Source organism: Lactuca serriola, chromosome 3, assembly GCF_051521515.1.
Source record: "Lactuca serriola cultivar US96UC23 chromosome 3, Lser_US96UC23_V15, whole genome shotgun sequence".
Lineage (NCBI taxonomy): Eukaryota > Viridiplantae > Streptophyta > Magnoliopsida > Asterales > Asteraceae > Lactuca > Lactuca serriola.
The window spans coordinates 55,064,606-55,079,794 of NC_136410.1; the positions used below are offsets into that span (position 1 = coordinate 55,064,606).

The window sequence follows — 15,189 nt, forward strand, 5'->3', positions numbered from 1 at the left end:
TATATATCATAACATTTTTGAAGAATATCTTGAACTATTTAATTTGTACACATAGTTTCCATGGAAGATGTTATTTCGATGTTTTATGTGTGAATTTTATGGTTTTCTTAACACTAAAAATGATAGTATTATTTGTTTAAAAAAGTTTCGCTAATTGACTAGCTTAAATATATGTTTTAATAATAATAACTAGATTATAACCCGTGTTAAACGCGAGAGAACGTATTAAAAAAATTAGCAAAACATTTATATATATTGCATAATAATTATAAAAGAAAGTTTATGGCTATTGTTCTTATTGAAAGGTGAAGAATAAACACTCAAATCGATAAATAACTATAAACGTTGCAGGACCTCTTTGTAGACAACGTTTTTTGTTTTATTAGTTGAACGAACTTCCTCGTCGCATATGAGTACCTTCAAACCTTTTTTGCTTGTTACACGAGAAACAACTACATATAACTGAACATGGGTGAAGACAAGTCTACACAAGTATAATCCAACATTTGATAATGACTGTCCTTGACTTTTGTTAATGGTCATAGCGAAACAAACTGCTATAGAGAATTGCCTACGTTGAAAACGGAATGGAATTTTTTTATCGGATGGGGTCAACTTCATGCGAGGTATATAAGTAGTCTCGTTGAAAAATCTACCATATATGATTCGTGCTTCAATGACGTGTCTTCCAATACTTACGATTTGTAATCTAGTACCATTGCATAGTCCTTTGGTTTGGTCGATATTACAAAGCAACATGACCGGAACACCTTTTTTTAGTATAAGTTTATGGTTGGGAATTCCGGAGGCCTTAAAAGCGTTCAACACATCCGTAGAGTATACTGATTCCTCAAAAGAATCTTCTGCCTCGGCCTCACATAAGGAATCTGAACTCAAATATGTTTTCCCTTCATTTTCATCAATTCTAACATGTAGTCATTGATAGCATCAACTTCTTCATTAGTAGGGACCAAAATAGATTTATCTTGAAAATATGATGGATCATCAAGATGGTTCTGAAAAGATGAATAAATGCAGTATACAATTGAATGAATATGGTCACCCATAGAGGGAACAATCACATCTTCTAGAAATTCAACTTAAACTTCACCATCATTAGGACCACCGATAGTACCTTCACCAATTTTAAGAATCCAATCAGCAAATGGTTTTTTCTCTTTGAAATCATTGTTTGGATAACCAAACTGAAGCCTCATGTTTACAGTCAATTGTAAAACTGTACATTCACGCCATAATCTTGATTAATGCAATGATGCCTGCACAATATCTGAACGATTTCCTCTTTGTATTACTGGAAGAATTTGTTGAAAGTCGCCTCCAAATACAATGGTCTTGCCTCCAAACGGCTTATCATTGTTCTTAGGAAGGATAATATCTCTAAGTATCCTATCAACTGCTTCGAAACAATGACGATGCATCATTGGGGCTTCGTCCCAAATTATAAGGCTCGCTTTGTTCAACGGGGCAGCTACATCCTTACCTGGCGTAATAGAAAAAAACGAATTCTCGTTCACGTTAATTGGTATATGAAATACTGAATGCGCTGTCCTACCACCAGAAAGCAAGAGTGTTGCAATTTCGATTGAATCAACATTAATAACTACTTCACCTTTAGATCTAATAGCAGCAGACAATTTCTTCCAAACAAATATTTTTCCTGTTCCTCCATAACCATAGAGGAGAAAGACACCAGCTTTTTGGTTGTTAACTGCATTCATAATTATATCATAAACATTTTTTTGCTCGACATTTAATTTTGAATGTAGTTGTTGATGTTCAAATTCAAGACTGAATGAATCATAATTAAGTTCATCTTGAATTAACATATTGCAAAAATCTTGAATATACTTGTGATCAGGTAATGGCATATTGGGTATTTGCTTAAGACTCAGTCCATAGCTCAACAAAGATTTCTCAATGTACGACAACGGTAGGTGGTAAATTGCTTCCGGTTTTAGCTTTAAGCCTGAAAACATTAAAAATTAATGAAATAATTTATTTATAATATCAATTAAAGTGGGAACATTTTTTGTGTGAATGTACTTTTCACGCCTGTTTCTTGTTCACGAACGTGAACGACATCATCAGAAAGGCAATTATATGTCTCTTTAAAAACATGATGAGGTCGGGATAGACTCTCTGATGTAATCAACATAACGAATAGAGACCCGCAGAAAGAAGCGGTGGCCCAATGATGTGTTTCTTGTATAGAAGATATATACTCTCTATCATCGTCTAATAGACCAAGAGCGTAGCAAGAATCTTTGTAAGACTCATAAATGGTCCCATTAACCGTTCTAATATTTTCATAGCAAGTAGGACCCTTTACTTTGTTGGGCAAAATGCGCAAGTAATAAACATCACCAGACTTGGGAGACACATGATTAATTCTGCCAAGTGACTTTGTCTTTGTTTTTCTTCTTGTCCATACTTTATCTGATTTATTCCAAGCATATTGAGTTGGGAATTCAACATAGGATAACTCCCTTTCCTTTTCGTCGTAGCTATTACATTCCATCCGGTCCAAAAATTGAGAATCAACAATAGTTGGTTTAGAAACAAAATTAGTAACACGTTGGGATGGTTTAAACACAACAGGTTGTTTGTCTTGTTGGTGAAACGACAACCTTTCAAAAGGTGGTGTTATATAATGAATGTCATACCTAAAAAGTCTCTAACATGCCTCACAAGCATAAATATAACGACAATTGTAATACTCAACAATTTCATCACGATCGTTATTTTCTTTATGTTGTTTTTTGTTATTTTTGGCGTCGTAAAAAGACGCGGTGATCCTGTATGGACCTTTGTTAATATACTTAAAAAGGTACTTTATCAATCCAAGCTGATTACACCACTCAAGATTCATATGGACTTGGTATTGCTTCAAAAGTGTCTTATTATATGGAGCAACATATCTGAAAGAAGAAAAAAAATGTCATAAAGAAAATTAAGATCATTTAACATATATTTCCTATAAAAGATAACATTTATAAATAAATAAATGTTTATATAAATAAAAATTTAGTTTTTATACCTATTGTCCAAAGAAACTCTGTTTTTCACGACATTGTTTCCGTTGTCGCGTCTTCGGTAAACTGGATAAGTCCATCATCATCAATATATGTGTCATTTGTAAAGTCTTTTGGAAATTCTTTAGAACATTTGCCATTTTTCATACATGGCATAAATGGAAAATTGTTGCCGCACTACTAGAAAACAACCCTTTAATGACGCGCAAACAATGACACGCGATGATTTACGATACGCAAAAGTGTGTGCCCTAAAAATAATGTTATCTCTTCTAAAATTTGAAGGATAGTGGACACGCTTTTATGCGTGCCCTAAAATTAATGTCGAACAAAAAAAAATAAAAACACGGAGGGCACTTATTTAAAAATGGGTGTCGTCTAGAAATGTCGCTTTATATTTTTTTAATGAAAGGCGCGTTCTTTTCTTTTGCAGCTGGGGGGAAATGAAAATCCCAAAAGTTTGAAAGGCCGCCATTGTTACCCTCTGCCTTATTTCCATCGTTCTTTTCTCTCTCTCTCTCTCTCTCTCTCTCTCTCTCTCTCTTTCTCTTTCTCTCTCTATCTCTCTCACTCTAATACCCAAAAAACCCTAATAACATCACCAATCCTCTTTTTTCCCACAACAAAATCGCAATATAATCCCGTCTTTTGAACAGATCAACCCCATAGGGGTTCTCGACGGAAGAGATACAACTTCATACGAGCCCTAATTTCTCATCTGAATTCATTAACTTCTTCAAATGGTTCTCAGACTTTTTTTTCTCTCTCTACATTTTCTTCTCCTTCATTTCTCGATCCCCAGAAGGTCAGGAGAACGCTGCGTCTGCAATCGGATTGCTTGGTCGTAATCCTGAGAGCGTTGAACGCCGGTGTATGCTCGGTGTTCGTTAAAATTCTCAAAGAAGGTCCCATGAAAGAGCAAGCAATTGTCTCCTGGGCTGTATCGTTCGATTAACACAATTCATCAAACCCTAAATCGTAAAGGAAACCTAGCCCCCACAGCTTTCTTCACACTTCACCTCCTCAAAGTTCTATCGGTAATACATCAAATTTTTATTTGCTTTATACTATTTGTATGCGACCTTCTAATCTCTTTGATCCAAGTTCTATTTAGGCTCCGCATGGAGGAAGTATCTTCGTATGCGACATTCTAATCTCTTTCATCTTTTTTTACATCTCAACATGTTTCTCGGAAGCATCATAACTGGAACCGCGCTTCAGCAACTAAAAGAGTTCTTAGATCAGTTGCCATCCCGGAGAAGACAGAGGAAACCATGGATCTTGGTTTGTTGCTTTGGCCTGTAACCGAGCCTCAATTACAGTTGTACTTCTTGCTTGGACTCGTGTACTCAACCATCACCCCTATTCTCCTTCCATTTATCATCATCTTCTTTGAGTTTTCTTATATGTTTATTCATCATATGAACACAAGTCAAGATTCGAATTTGATGCCTTCTGTTGACCTCAAGAATGCAATATCAGTGAATAGAAACTCAGAAGATTCAATGAATTCAGGGAAGATTATGTTTTTACGATTTGCACATCTGTTATTGATTTCATGGTTGTGTAAGTTGTTAGGGTTGTTGTTGTTGGATATAGTGTCTAAGTCCATAACTATATTTGGTATGTACTTGACCCGACCCGGCATGGTCCATTTGGGTTGCACTTCACCCGAACAATTTATGGATAATATTTGAGAATAGTACAGGTTATGATTTATTAATATATTATAAGTTCTAATATATTAATATAAGATCATATTATTTAATTAGTATTGATCTATAATTAATCTAGGATTAATTTAAGATCAAAGATATTACTAATTAAATATGGGCTTCTATATTTATATAGTGTTGGCTAATGCTTATTTGGAATGGGCTAGGCTTGTATGGGAAAGTCCATGGATACTCCATGGAGCTTTAACCCATGGATCTCATGGAAATGAAGAGACATGAGTATTAGGGTTTACATGGATGTAACCCTAATCCATCACACTATATAAAGGAGGCTTTGGTTCTTGAAATCACACTAGTTGACACTTGTTGAGGTGAGGGCCGATTTCAAGATAGTAGTGACTATTCTCTCAAAGTTCCAAGTTTGTGGTGATTTGTGATTTCCATTTGAGGCATCCACACTATTGGTGCTAGGCTCTAAAACTCCAAGGAATCAACAACAACTACAAGGTAAGTGTTTCTACTAGCTTTATTTGATTCAAGTTCCCCATGCCATGCTAGTTAGGATATGAACCTTGGAAAAATAATTATTTGCATGTATCTTAGACAAACATAGATCCAAGGTTTATTAGGGTTGCATGTACACTTAGGGAGTGTTAGAATGCTCAAAACCCATCAGTGGTATCAGAGCCTAGGCTTGTTTGTTTGATACTTGATGCAAAATAGTTGAAAAAGTCGAAAAACTTGATGTCTGCCTGATGAACTCGCCGAGTCCATGAGGGGACTCACCGAGTTCATGTGTATCTTCAACCTACTCGCCGAGTAGGTTCATGCACTCGGCGAGTAGGAGCCACAGAGTGCAGATTTTCGACTTTAGTTGCTAGAAATTGACTAGAAACATTACCCTAAACTGTTTTGGTACTTGAAAACTTGTTTTAGATGGTGTAATGTTCATGCTAATCCATTTACAACAACAAGATATCAAAATTACAAAGTTTTTAGTGTAGTTTTGATTCATGAAAGTGTACATGTTCATGTTCTTGATCTTATGATGTTTAGATGATCATAGGAATTATTTGTAACCTATGTGGTAGATTAATTCTTGATCATTATGTGTTTTAATGGAGTCCATAACTTGTCCTCAAGTTATGGAAAACCAAAAGTCACTTGAATTAAAAATCATTAAAAGAACACAAGAGTTAGAAAAATGAAGAGTCTTCATTTTATTACTCTATTAAACTCATAAGTTACAAGAAGTGAAAAGTTTTGAAAGTTTACAAAACTTGCCCTCAAGTTTTGGAACAAGTAAAGTCATATTAAAAAACTTAGTTCCAACCCTTAGAATTTTAAAAGTTAAAATTCAAGCCTTATACTTATATTATTATGATTTAATAATATATATATATATATATATATATATATATATATATATATATATATGAATAAGGTGAATAAGGTGCTAATCCATGAAATTACACTTTACACTTTGTCTAAGTCGTTAGTGGAGCGTGTGTGGTTAACCGGCACACTAATTTGGACTTAACAAGGTAGGTAAATGGTGACTTAATATTTATCATAATATCGATGAAGCGTGTGTGGTTAACCGACACATCGATTGAGGGGTAATTTATTAAGGGTACCAAGTAATTTGCATGGTTACTTCACACCTCGTTTTGTGATCCTCGGCATCCCAGTCACAAAACTTGGAGGGCACACTCGAGATTGAAACATGCCTTTGAAAAGTTCATTGAATCTCAAAAGAATCTAGGAGTTTCTAAGAACCAAATTTACTATTTTAATATTTCGACTTTGGTGGAAATTGGTGAATCGTCATTCATCTACCTTTCAAATATGTTGTTACTTAGATTACGGCATACCTCTTCTAAGTATAATATATTGTGACATCCTAGCCTTAATACTACATTTGGGTGTTTTATTAAGGACTATCTCTATATCTAAACTAAAACCTTCTTTCTTCTTTTCAGATGTCTGCAAACTCTACTGCTTCTGGCTCTAATCCCAATGGCTCCTTTACCCTTATGAACTTATGTGGGAAAGTCACTTTTGATGGATCTAACTTTAATGAATGGATCAAAAACATCAGAATGATTACTCGCTACGAGGAAAAGGAATATGTCCTTGATAAGGAACTTAAGGAGATTGATGAGTCAGTTTCTACTCCTCAAGAGATCGCTGAGTTTAGGGCACATGAAAGAGATGCCACCAAAGTGGCATGCATCATGATGGCCACAATGACCGCGGATCTCCAAAAATCCTATGAAGATTTCTACCCCTATGAGATGCACCAAGACTTGATGGAAAGATACCATCAAAGTGCTCGTCAAGAGAGGTATGAAATCATCTCCTTCATGATAACAACTCGCATGAAGGATGGTGAACCCATCACGGGCCACATGCAGAAAATGCAAAGATTTGTGGACCGTTTGCTGAAGCTTAATGTGAACTTCCTCGAGGAGCTAGCAATAGATATCATTTTGCACTCCTTACCTTCATGTTATGATCAATTCCGCATGACATACCACATGAACAAGGAAGAGGTCACACTCAGCAAACTTCAAGGACTCTTAAAGACCGCGGAAAGTGGTCTTAAAGGTAAGGCGGTTGTTACTACTTCTACTCCTACAAACTCCGCCCCTATCTTGGAAATTGGGAAAGGACGAGGGAAGAAGAGAAAGAGTTCTTCGAAGGGTACCAAGGTTAGGACCCTTGATGGATCTTCTTCAAGTGGAACCAAGAAAGGTTTCATCACTCCTTCTTCTGACCCAAAAGAGGTTGAATGCTTATATTGCCATGAAAAGACACATTGGAAGCGGAACTGCCCAAAGTACCAGCAAGATGTAAAGGATGGGAAATTTAAACCCAACCAAGCAGGTATTTACACTATCATTTCTAATAACTCACCCCATTCTAAATCTTGGGTCCTTGATACCGGTTGTGGTATTCATATTTGTTGTGACTTGCAGGGACTAAGAAGAAGTGAGAATGTGGAGCAAGGAAGAATAAACTTAATCATAGGGAATAGGAAAGTTACACCTGTCACCAATATTGGAGTTTATACTTTGTCGCTAAGTAATGGGTTTAGTTTAGATTTGAATAAATGTTGTTATTCGCCAGAAATGGCAAGAAATATTATTTCCTTTCATGCATTGTATAAACAAGGTTTTACCTTTTCATTTAATAATGAAGTTGGTTCTATTGATGCTTTCTTTAATAATGTTCTTTATTTTAAAGCATTACCTTGTGATGGCGTGTATGAAACAGTATCTGTGGTTGATAACTTAGGAAATAATGTGATGTGTATTGATTCTATTAATAACTTGGATAAAGCATCATTATGGCATTGTCGACTTGGACATATAAGCAAGAAGCGCATAGGCCAACTCCAAAAGGATGGAGTCTTGGAATCATTTGACCTAAAGTCAGATGATAGTTGCGAATCGTGCTTACTTGGAAAAATAACAAAGTCACCCTTCACAGGTTCTTGTGATAGGGGTGAAGGTTTGTTGGACCTAGTACACACGGATGTGTGTGGACCATTCAAACATGCCACAAGGGATGCTAATCGTTATTATTTTACTTTTACTGATGATTACAGTAGATATGAATATGTCTATTTAATCAAGCATAAGTCATAGACTTTCGAAAGGTTTAAGGAATTTAAACAGGAAGTCGAGAATCAATTGGGTAGGAACATTAAGATGCTTCGATCCGATCGTGGTGGTGAGTATCTTAGTTCAGAGTTCCTCGACTATCTAAGGGAATGTGGGATAGTCTCACAATTGACACCTCCCAGGACACCACAGTTGAATGGTGTAGCTGAGAGGCGTAATTGAACCTTGTTGGATATGGTTCGTTCCATGATGAGTCGAGCTTCGCTACCAATCTCATTTTGGGGGTATGCCTTAGAGACTGCCGCCCAATCCTTAATCTAGTCCCTACAAAGAAAGTTGCCAAAACTCCTCACGAGATGTGGACTGGTAAAGTACCCAAACTAGACCACATCAAGATTCGGGGTTGCGAAGCTTTTGTGAGGCGTGAGTCTCATGATAAGCTAGAACCCCGAAGCGAGAGGTGTATTTTCATCGGCTACCCACAAAGATCCTTTGGTTACCTCTTTTACAGACCTAGTGATAATGTGGTCTTTGTAGCAAGAAGAGGAGTCCTTCGTGAGAGAGAATTTATAAGCCAAGGAGACAGTGGGAGGCAAATTGACCTTGAAGAACTTCAAGAGTCAAGTGGTGAAGGAACTTCAAACCCTAGCCCTCAACTTGAGGAGGAAACTCCTGTTGAGCCAATTGACGATTATGTACCTCTGAGACGTTCCACGAGAGTTAGGAATGCACCTGAGCACTACTATGGTTTTCATATTACTGCGGAAGGTGAGACACTTATTAGTGATGAGACACTAGTAGGTCTGGATGAACCTAACAGTTACGCGGAAGCCATGGCAGGCCCCGAGTCTGCGAAATGGAAAGAGGCTATGGATAGCGAGATACAATCCATGTATGACAATCAAGTTTGGAACTTGGTTGAGAATGTACCAGGTCGTAAAACTGTAGGGTGCAAATGGGTCTTCAAGAAGAAGACCGACATGGATGGTAAAGTACACACTTATAAGGCTAGACTGGTTGCAAAGGGCTTCTCTCAAACTCCTGGAGTGGACTATGATGAGACCTTTTCTCCAGTAGCCAAGATTAAGTCTATTCGGGTTCTGTTACCCATAGCTGCATTTCATGACTATGAAATATGGCAAATGGATGTCAAAACCGCTTTCCTTAATGGAAAGTTGGCTGAAGATGTTTACATGAGTCAGCCAGAGGGTTTTGTCAGCAACGAGTACCCTAATAGAGTGTGTAAGCTTGAGAAATCCATTTACGGATTGAAGAAAGCACCTCGCAGATGGAATCTTTGCTTTGATGAAAAGGTTAGGGAATTTGGCTTTTCTAGGAGTGAAGATGAATCTTGTGTTTATGTCAAGGCTAGTGGGAGTATAGTCAGCTTCTTGGTATTGTATGTGGATGACATACTACTCATAGGAAATGACATCCCAACTTTGCAGGAAGTTAAGTCCTGGCTTGGGAAGTGTTTCTCTATGAAGGACCTAAGAGAAGCTGCCTATATTCTAGGGATAAGGATTTTGAGAGACCGGAGTAAAAGACTAATTGGACTTAGTCAAAGTACCTACTTGGACAAAGTGTTGAAAAGATTCAACATGCATAACTCCAAGAAAGGTGAGTTACCCATTCAGAGTAATGCCAGATTAAGTAAGACACAAAGCCCTAGTACTGAGGCTGAGATAGCAGAAATGAGTCGACTTCCTTATGCTTCAGCTGTAGGATCGATCATGTATGCTATGACGTGTACTCGACCTGATGTAGCCTTTTCTTTGAGCATGGTTAGCAGGTATCAGGGGAACCCTGGCAAGGAACACTGTACTGCGGTAAAGAATATCCTCAAGTACCTACGAAGGACTAAGGACTGGGTCCTTACCTTCGGTGGGAGTGATGACTTGAGAGTTGTAGGGTATAGTGATGCTAGCTTCCAGACTGATAGGGATAATTTCCGCTCTCAGTCGGGCTGGGTCTTTACCTTAAACGGAGGAGCAATCACTTGGAAGAGTTCCAAGCAGGAGACAGTGACTGATTCCACTTGTGAATCAGAGTATATAGCAGCAAGCGAGGCAACAAAGGAGGCTATATGGCTAAAGAACTTCATCAGAGACCTTGGAGTTGTACCAGCTATAAAAGAGCCAATGGAGATTTTCTGTGACAGCAATAGTGCGGTTGCCTTAGCCAAGGAACCAAGAGATCATGGGAGATCCAGGCACATTGACAGAAAATATCACTTCATCAGACATCGAATAGAAGAAGGAATCCTCGTGGCAAAGAGGGTATCATCAGATGAGAACCCAACAGATCCCCTCACGAAGGGACTGAGTAGGGTTAAGCATCTCCAGCATGCTCGGAGCATAGGGCTGAAGGATGATATGAGTTTTAGTAGTTAGATAAAATATGAAATTTGTAAAGTGTAATTGACATTAGATGATGAATAAAAAGTGTTTTATTTATGAGTAAAGTGTTGCTATCTCTTGTCAATCGTTTACTATATTTCTTTTGCATGTTTTGACTTCCAGAATAATTATGTTTGGTAGATCATATTATTCAAACCTCCACAGTCGGTCATATGTCGGAAGTAGGTATGAATCAAGACTGTCATGATTGGTTGCAGAGGTCTAAGGTGTTGGACATGGCTACAACAATCATGAGTGCTCATAAGTTCTGAGCATTGGACTCAACCCACGCTCACTGGAATCACTTCATGGAATTTTATCTCGAGTGATCATGAGACGGTAATATCATATAAGTCTTCAAGCCTAGAGATATGATTTGTTACTTACGAGTTGATTATGCATTGATTGTACGAAAACGCATTGGTAACTCGATGTTATAAAACGTGCCTTTGTGTATAATTCAATGAGTGGTAGAACAAACATATGAGTTGAAGTTTATCTGTTCCTTCTTGGATTAGAATCTGATATCTGGGCCTCTCGATGATTGTGTTTTGACCTATGTATCGGGCCCGGTCAGAACTAAGTTGATGTGTTCAATTAAGTTCTTTGTCAAACAAATCAGAAATCGGGAAACAAACTGCTGGACAATAAGCAAGACATTGTTCCATGTATTTGTTCGACTGATATCTAGAATAGAGGACTATATGATCACTTATCTAAATGGCGCATTCTAGTTCAACAGAGTTTAAAGAGCTACGATTGCTGATCGGTTCCTGAAGTCATACTTGCAACTATAGTTATTAGACTTATCCAAGTGGGAGACTGTTGGATATAGTGTCTAAGTCCATAACTATATTTGGTATGTACTTGACCCGACCCGGCATGGTCCATTTGGGTTGCACTTCACCCGAACAATTTATGGATAATATTTGAGAATAGTACAGGTTATGATTTATTAATATATTATAAGTTCTAATATATTAATATAATATCATATTATTTAATTAGTATTGATCTATAATTAATCTAGGATTAATTTAGAGATCAAAGATATTACTAATTAAATATGGGCTTCTATATTTATATAGTGTGGGCTAATGCTTATTTGGAATGGGCTAGGCTTGTATGGGAAAGTCCATGGATACTCCATGGAGCTTTAACCCATGGATCTCATGGAAATGAAGAGACATGGGTATTAGGGTTTACATGGATGTAACCCTAATCCATCACACTATATAAAGGAGGCTTTGGTTCTTGAAATCACACTAGTTGACACTTGTTGAGGTGAGGGCCGATTTCAAGATAGTAGTGACTATTCTCTCAAAGTTCCAAGTTTGTGGTGATTTGTGATTTCCATTTGAGGCATCCACACTATTGGTGCTAGGCTCTAAAACTCCAAGGAATCAACAACAACTACAAGGTAAGTGTTTCTACTAGCTTTATTTGATTCAAGTTCCCCATGCCATGCTAGTTAGGATATGAACCTTGGAAAAATAATTATTTGCATGTATCTTAGACAAACATAGATCCAAGGTTTATTAGGGTTGCATGTACACTTAGGGAGTGTTAGAATGCTCAAAACCCATCAGTTGTATGTTAACTTGGTTATGTTCAAAATATTGTGTTCAGGGGATATTCCAGTTGCTACAGAAGAAGATGTTAATGTTGCTGTGGATGCTGCTCACAAAGCTCTGCAAATTTCTTCACGAGAAAGCATTTTAAACCATGGAAGCTACCACACACGAACTGATACATCCAACAGTAGATGTTTTGCTGTCAATGCTTGCAGTAAGAAACCTAATCAGAACATTCATCTTGAATCTAAGTTAAATTTATATGAAGCTCTGCACTTCATTATTCTTTTCTGTGATTACAATACAGATTCTCGTATCTTAGCTGCTTTCTGCATATTTAACACTATGTTCTGTTTGATTTGCAGGTCTATATAGTTGTATATTGACAATACTATTATTGGAAAAGAACTTAGTTGAAAATTAGCAACTAGCAGCTCATTTATGGTGGACTTACAGGTGTTGGACAGTGTGAGATGAGATAAGAAGGGTTTGGTTGTGGGTATTTTGTTTAGCTTTCTTCCTTTTTGTTTGAATTTTGATAATTAATTGGTGGACTTACAGGTAGTTGAGCATTTGTTCTAAGAGAGATGTTTGTTGGGCTGGGGCTTCACTTTCACAGTCAAAGGAAATGAGTCATTCATTTCATTGTAACCAGCTGCATACGTTCCCTTCATTTTGACTATAACACAAGTATGCCTTTTTTTTTTAAATATGAAATTGACTTTTGATAAAAGTTGATAGAGGAATATGTTTACTTATGTGCGCTTTTTTATATTTCAATTTTCTAGTGGAGGACTAAATTTAGGAAGACAGTGAACAAAGCTGATAACGATGCAAGCACAAGGGCAATCGATTCTCTTGTGCAAATATAATATGTAAGATCACAATTTACCTTTCGTTATTTTTTCTTTATCTTACAACTTATTTTTTTCTCCTTTAGACTGTGAAGTATTTCAACAATGAGCAATTTGAAGTTGATGAGCATGATAATTATTTAAAGAGTAAGTAGTTTTTATGCTACTCTCCTCACACAAATTTATTTATGTGAAAAGGGTAAAAAAAATAAGTTTTATAATGTTTACCTCAGGGTATGAAGATGCGGCCTTGAAGACACAATGTAGTGCATGATTTGGGAGGTACCCAACTTGCATTTTTTTTATAAATATCTTGTGCTATAAACTTCTGATAATGACAATGACCCTTAACTTTGTTTTTAGGTTTTGCTTGAGCCGATTGAAATGACATGTGATCCAACCTATCTTGTTAATTTTGTGGAGTTATATACTGTGTTGGCTTCCTTTCAATCTCATGAAGGAAGGGTGAGTGTTATTCTAGTTTACATGTTTTGAAGTACTTGCATGATTTTTTAAGTGTTACATGTCTCAAAGTAGATGCATTCTTTATCTGTAGATATTGAATTCATTATTACATTAATACGCAACGCAACTAATAGATTCTATATGATTAACTTATGTGGTTTCTGAGAAACTGGTTTCATGTTACAGGTCCTAAACTCGCTTAATGGGATAAAAGACATGAAGTCACGTCTAACATCGAAAGTCGAGTATGTCTTCTCGTATGATCTTACTGCTGGAATAATATTATTTACTTTAGGGTCTAGAATTGGGATTAGTAGCAAGCAACATTGTATTTAAACTACACATATGTATTTTCTCTTTTTTTTTGTAGATACATGTTGTCAGGTCGGAAGAGAATGATGTGGGATATTAGTTTAATAAACATCAAGATATTTATTCCCTGGGAGAATGGGAAGTCAGAGATACATAAATTGGTATTGATTTCTTTTTAAATTGTCATACGAGGTTCACATTATTATTATTTGTATTTATATTAACTTCAAACCTTAACATACACAGGTACTTGGATTAACAGCTGTCACCTTTTCATCCAAGCATAATGTTAGCTGTCACCTTATGGGAAGCTTGTTATTTCATGGTATCATAACTGCAAATGTGATGGAAGGATCGGTTGATAGTGAGCTTCAAGTGAACTACAATAACATTCATAAGGTGAAGTAATTTTTCTAGCAATTTATTCAATGATGAATTGATGATAACTTATTTTGATTATACTCTCCAGGTATTATGGGAGCCTTTCCTTGAACCCTGGAAGTTCCAAGTAAGCTTAAGAAGAGAGCAAGGAAAAAGTGCCCTTCAAAACAGCCCAGTCATGATAGATTTTCATCTCGAGTCAACAATGAATCTCAATATCAATGTTACAGAATCCTTGATTGAGGTTGCTTTCAGAACACTTGTAATGGTTTCTAGCTATTTTCTCTAAAAAGATTCTATTTTGATGTTAGGTCATACTCACAAATGCCACAACAATGCCATTTGAAGTCAGATTCGATATCCCATTTGGTGTATCTCCCAAGATTCTGGACCCTGTATATCAAGGACACGAGTTTCCTCTTCCTCTACATTTATCAGAATCAGGTCGGATAAGATGGCGTCCATTAGGGAACACTTACCTATGGAGTGAAGCTTATAACATTTCCAATATTCTTTCTAATGAAATTAATATTGGACATTTGAGGTCATTTGTCTGCTACCCTAATCTAATGATATAGAATCTTCTCCTTTGATCTTACTGGACTATTATTTCCTATAGGGTCTAGAAATGAGATTATTACTAATAACAATAGATAATTACTTTGCTCTTCATGGGATTTTAAGGTATTATGTTACTTGGCTTCACTATTTTCAAAAAACATAAACTTGTTTTTGGCCAGATGAGGTACCAAGTTATGTAGTCAATAATCTTTATTTATTTTTATTTTTTAATGTGTTTGGAATTGGATTAGTTATGATGCTTTGACCTAACTCTAACTTATATAT

General features: G+C 36.5%; 1 protein-coding gene across 1 annotated transcript; it reads right to left on the reverse strand.

Moving 5' to 3' along the window:
* Positions 1–1,262: 1,262 nt before the first annotated feature.
* Positions 1,263–3,209, reverse strand: LOC145095272 (uncharacterized). Its single transcript, XM_079033183.1, has 5 exons — positions 3,203–3,209; positions 3,059–3,119; positions 2,739–2,939; positions 2,065–2,648; positions 1,263–1,987 (listed from the first exon to the last, which is right to left on the reverse strand). Exons 1-5 carry the CDS (start codon positions 3,207–3,209, stop codon positions 1,263–1,265), a joined length of 1,578 nt encoding a protein of 525 aa, XP_078889309.1.
* Positions 3,210–15,189: the final 11,980 nt, after the last annotated feature.

Coding starts and splice junctions, on each gene's coding strand:
- LOC145095272 (XM_079033183.1), bottom strand. Junction 2,649..2,738: donor GATCGTGATGAAATTGTTGA/GTATTACAATTG, acceptor ACCTTTTGAAAG/GTTGTCGTTTCACCAACAAG. Junction 1,988..2,064: donor ACAAGAAACAGGCGTGAAAA/GTACATTCACAC, acceptor TAATGTTTTCAG/GCTTAAAGCTAAAACCGGAA.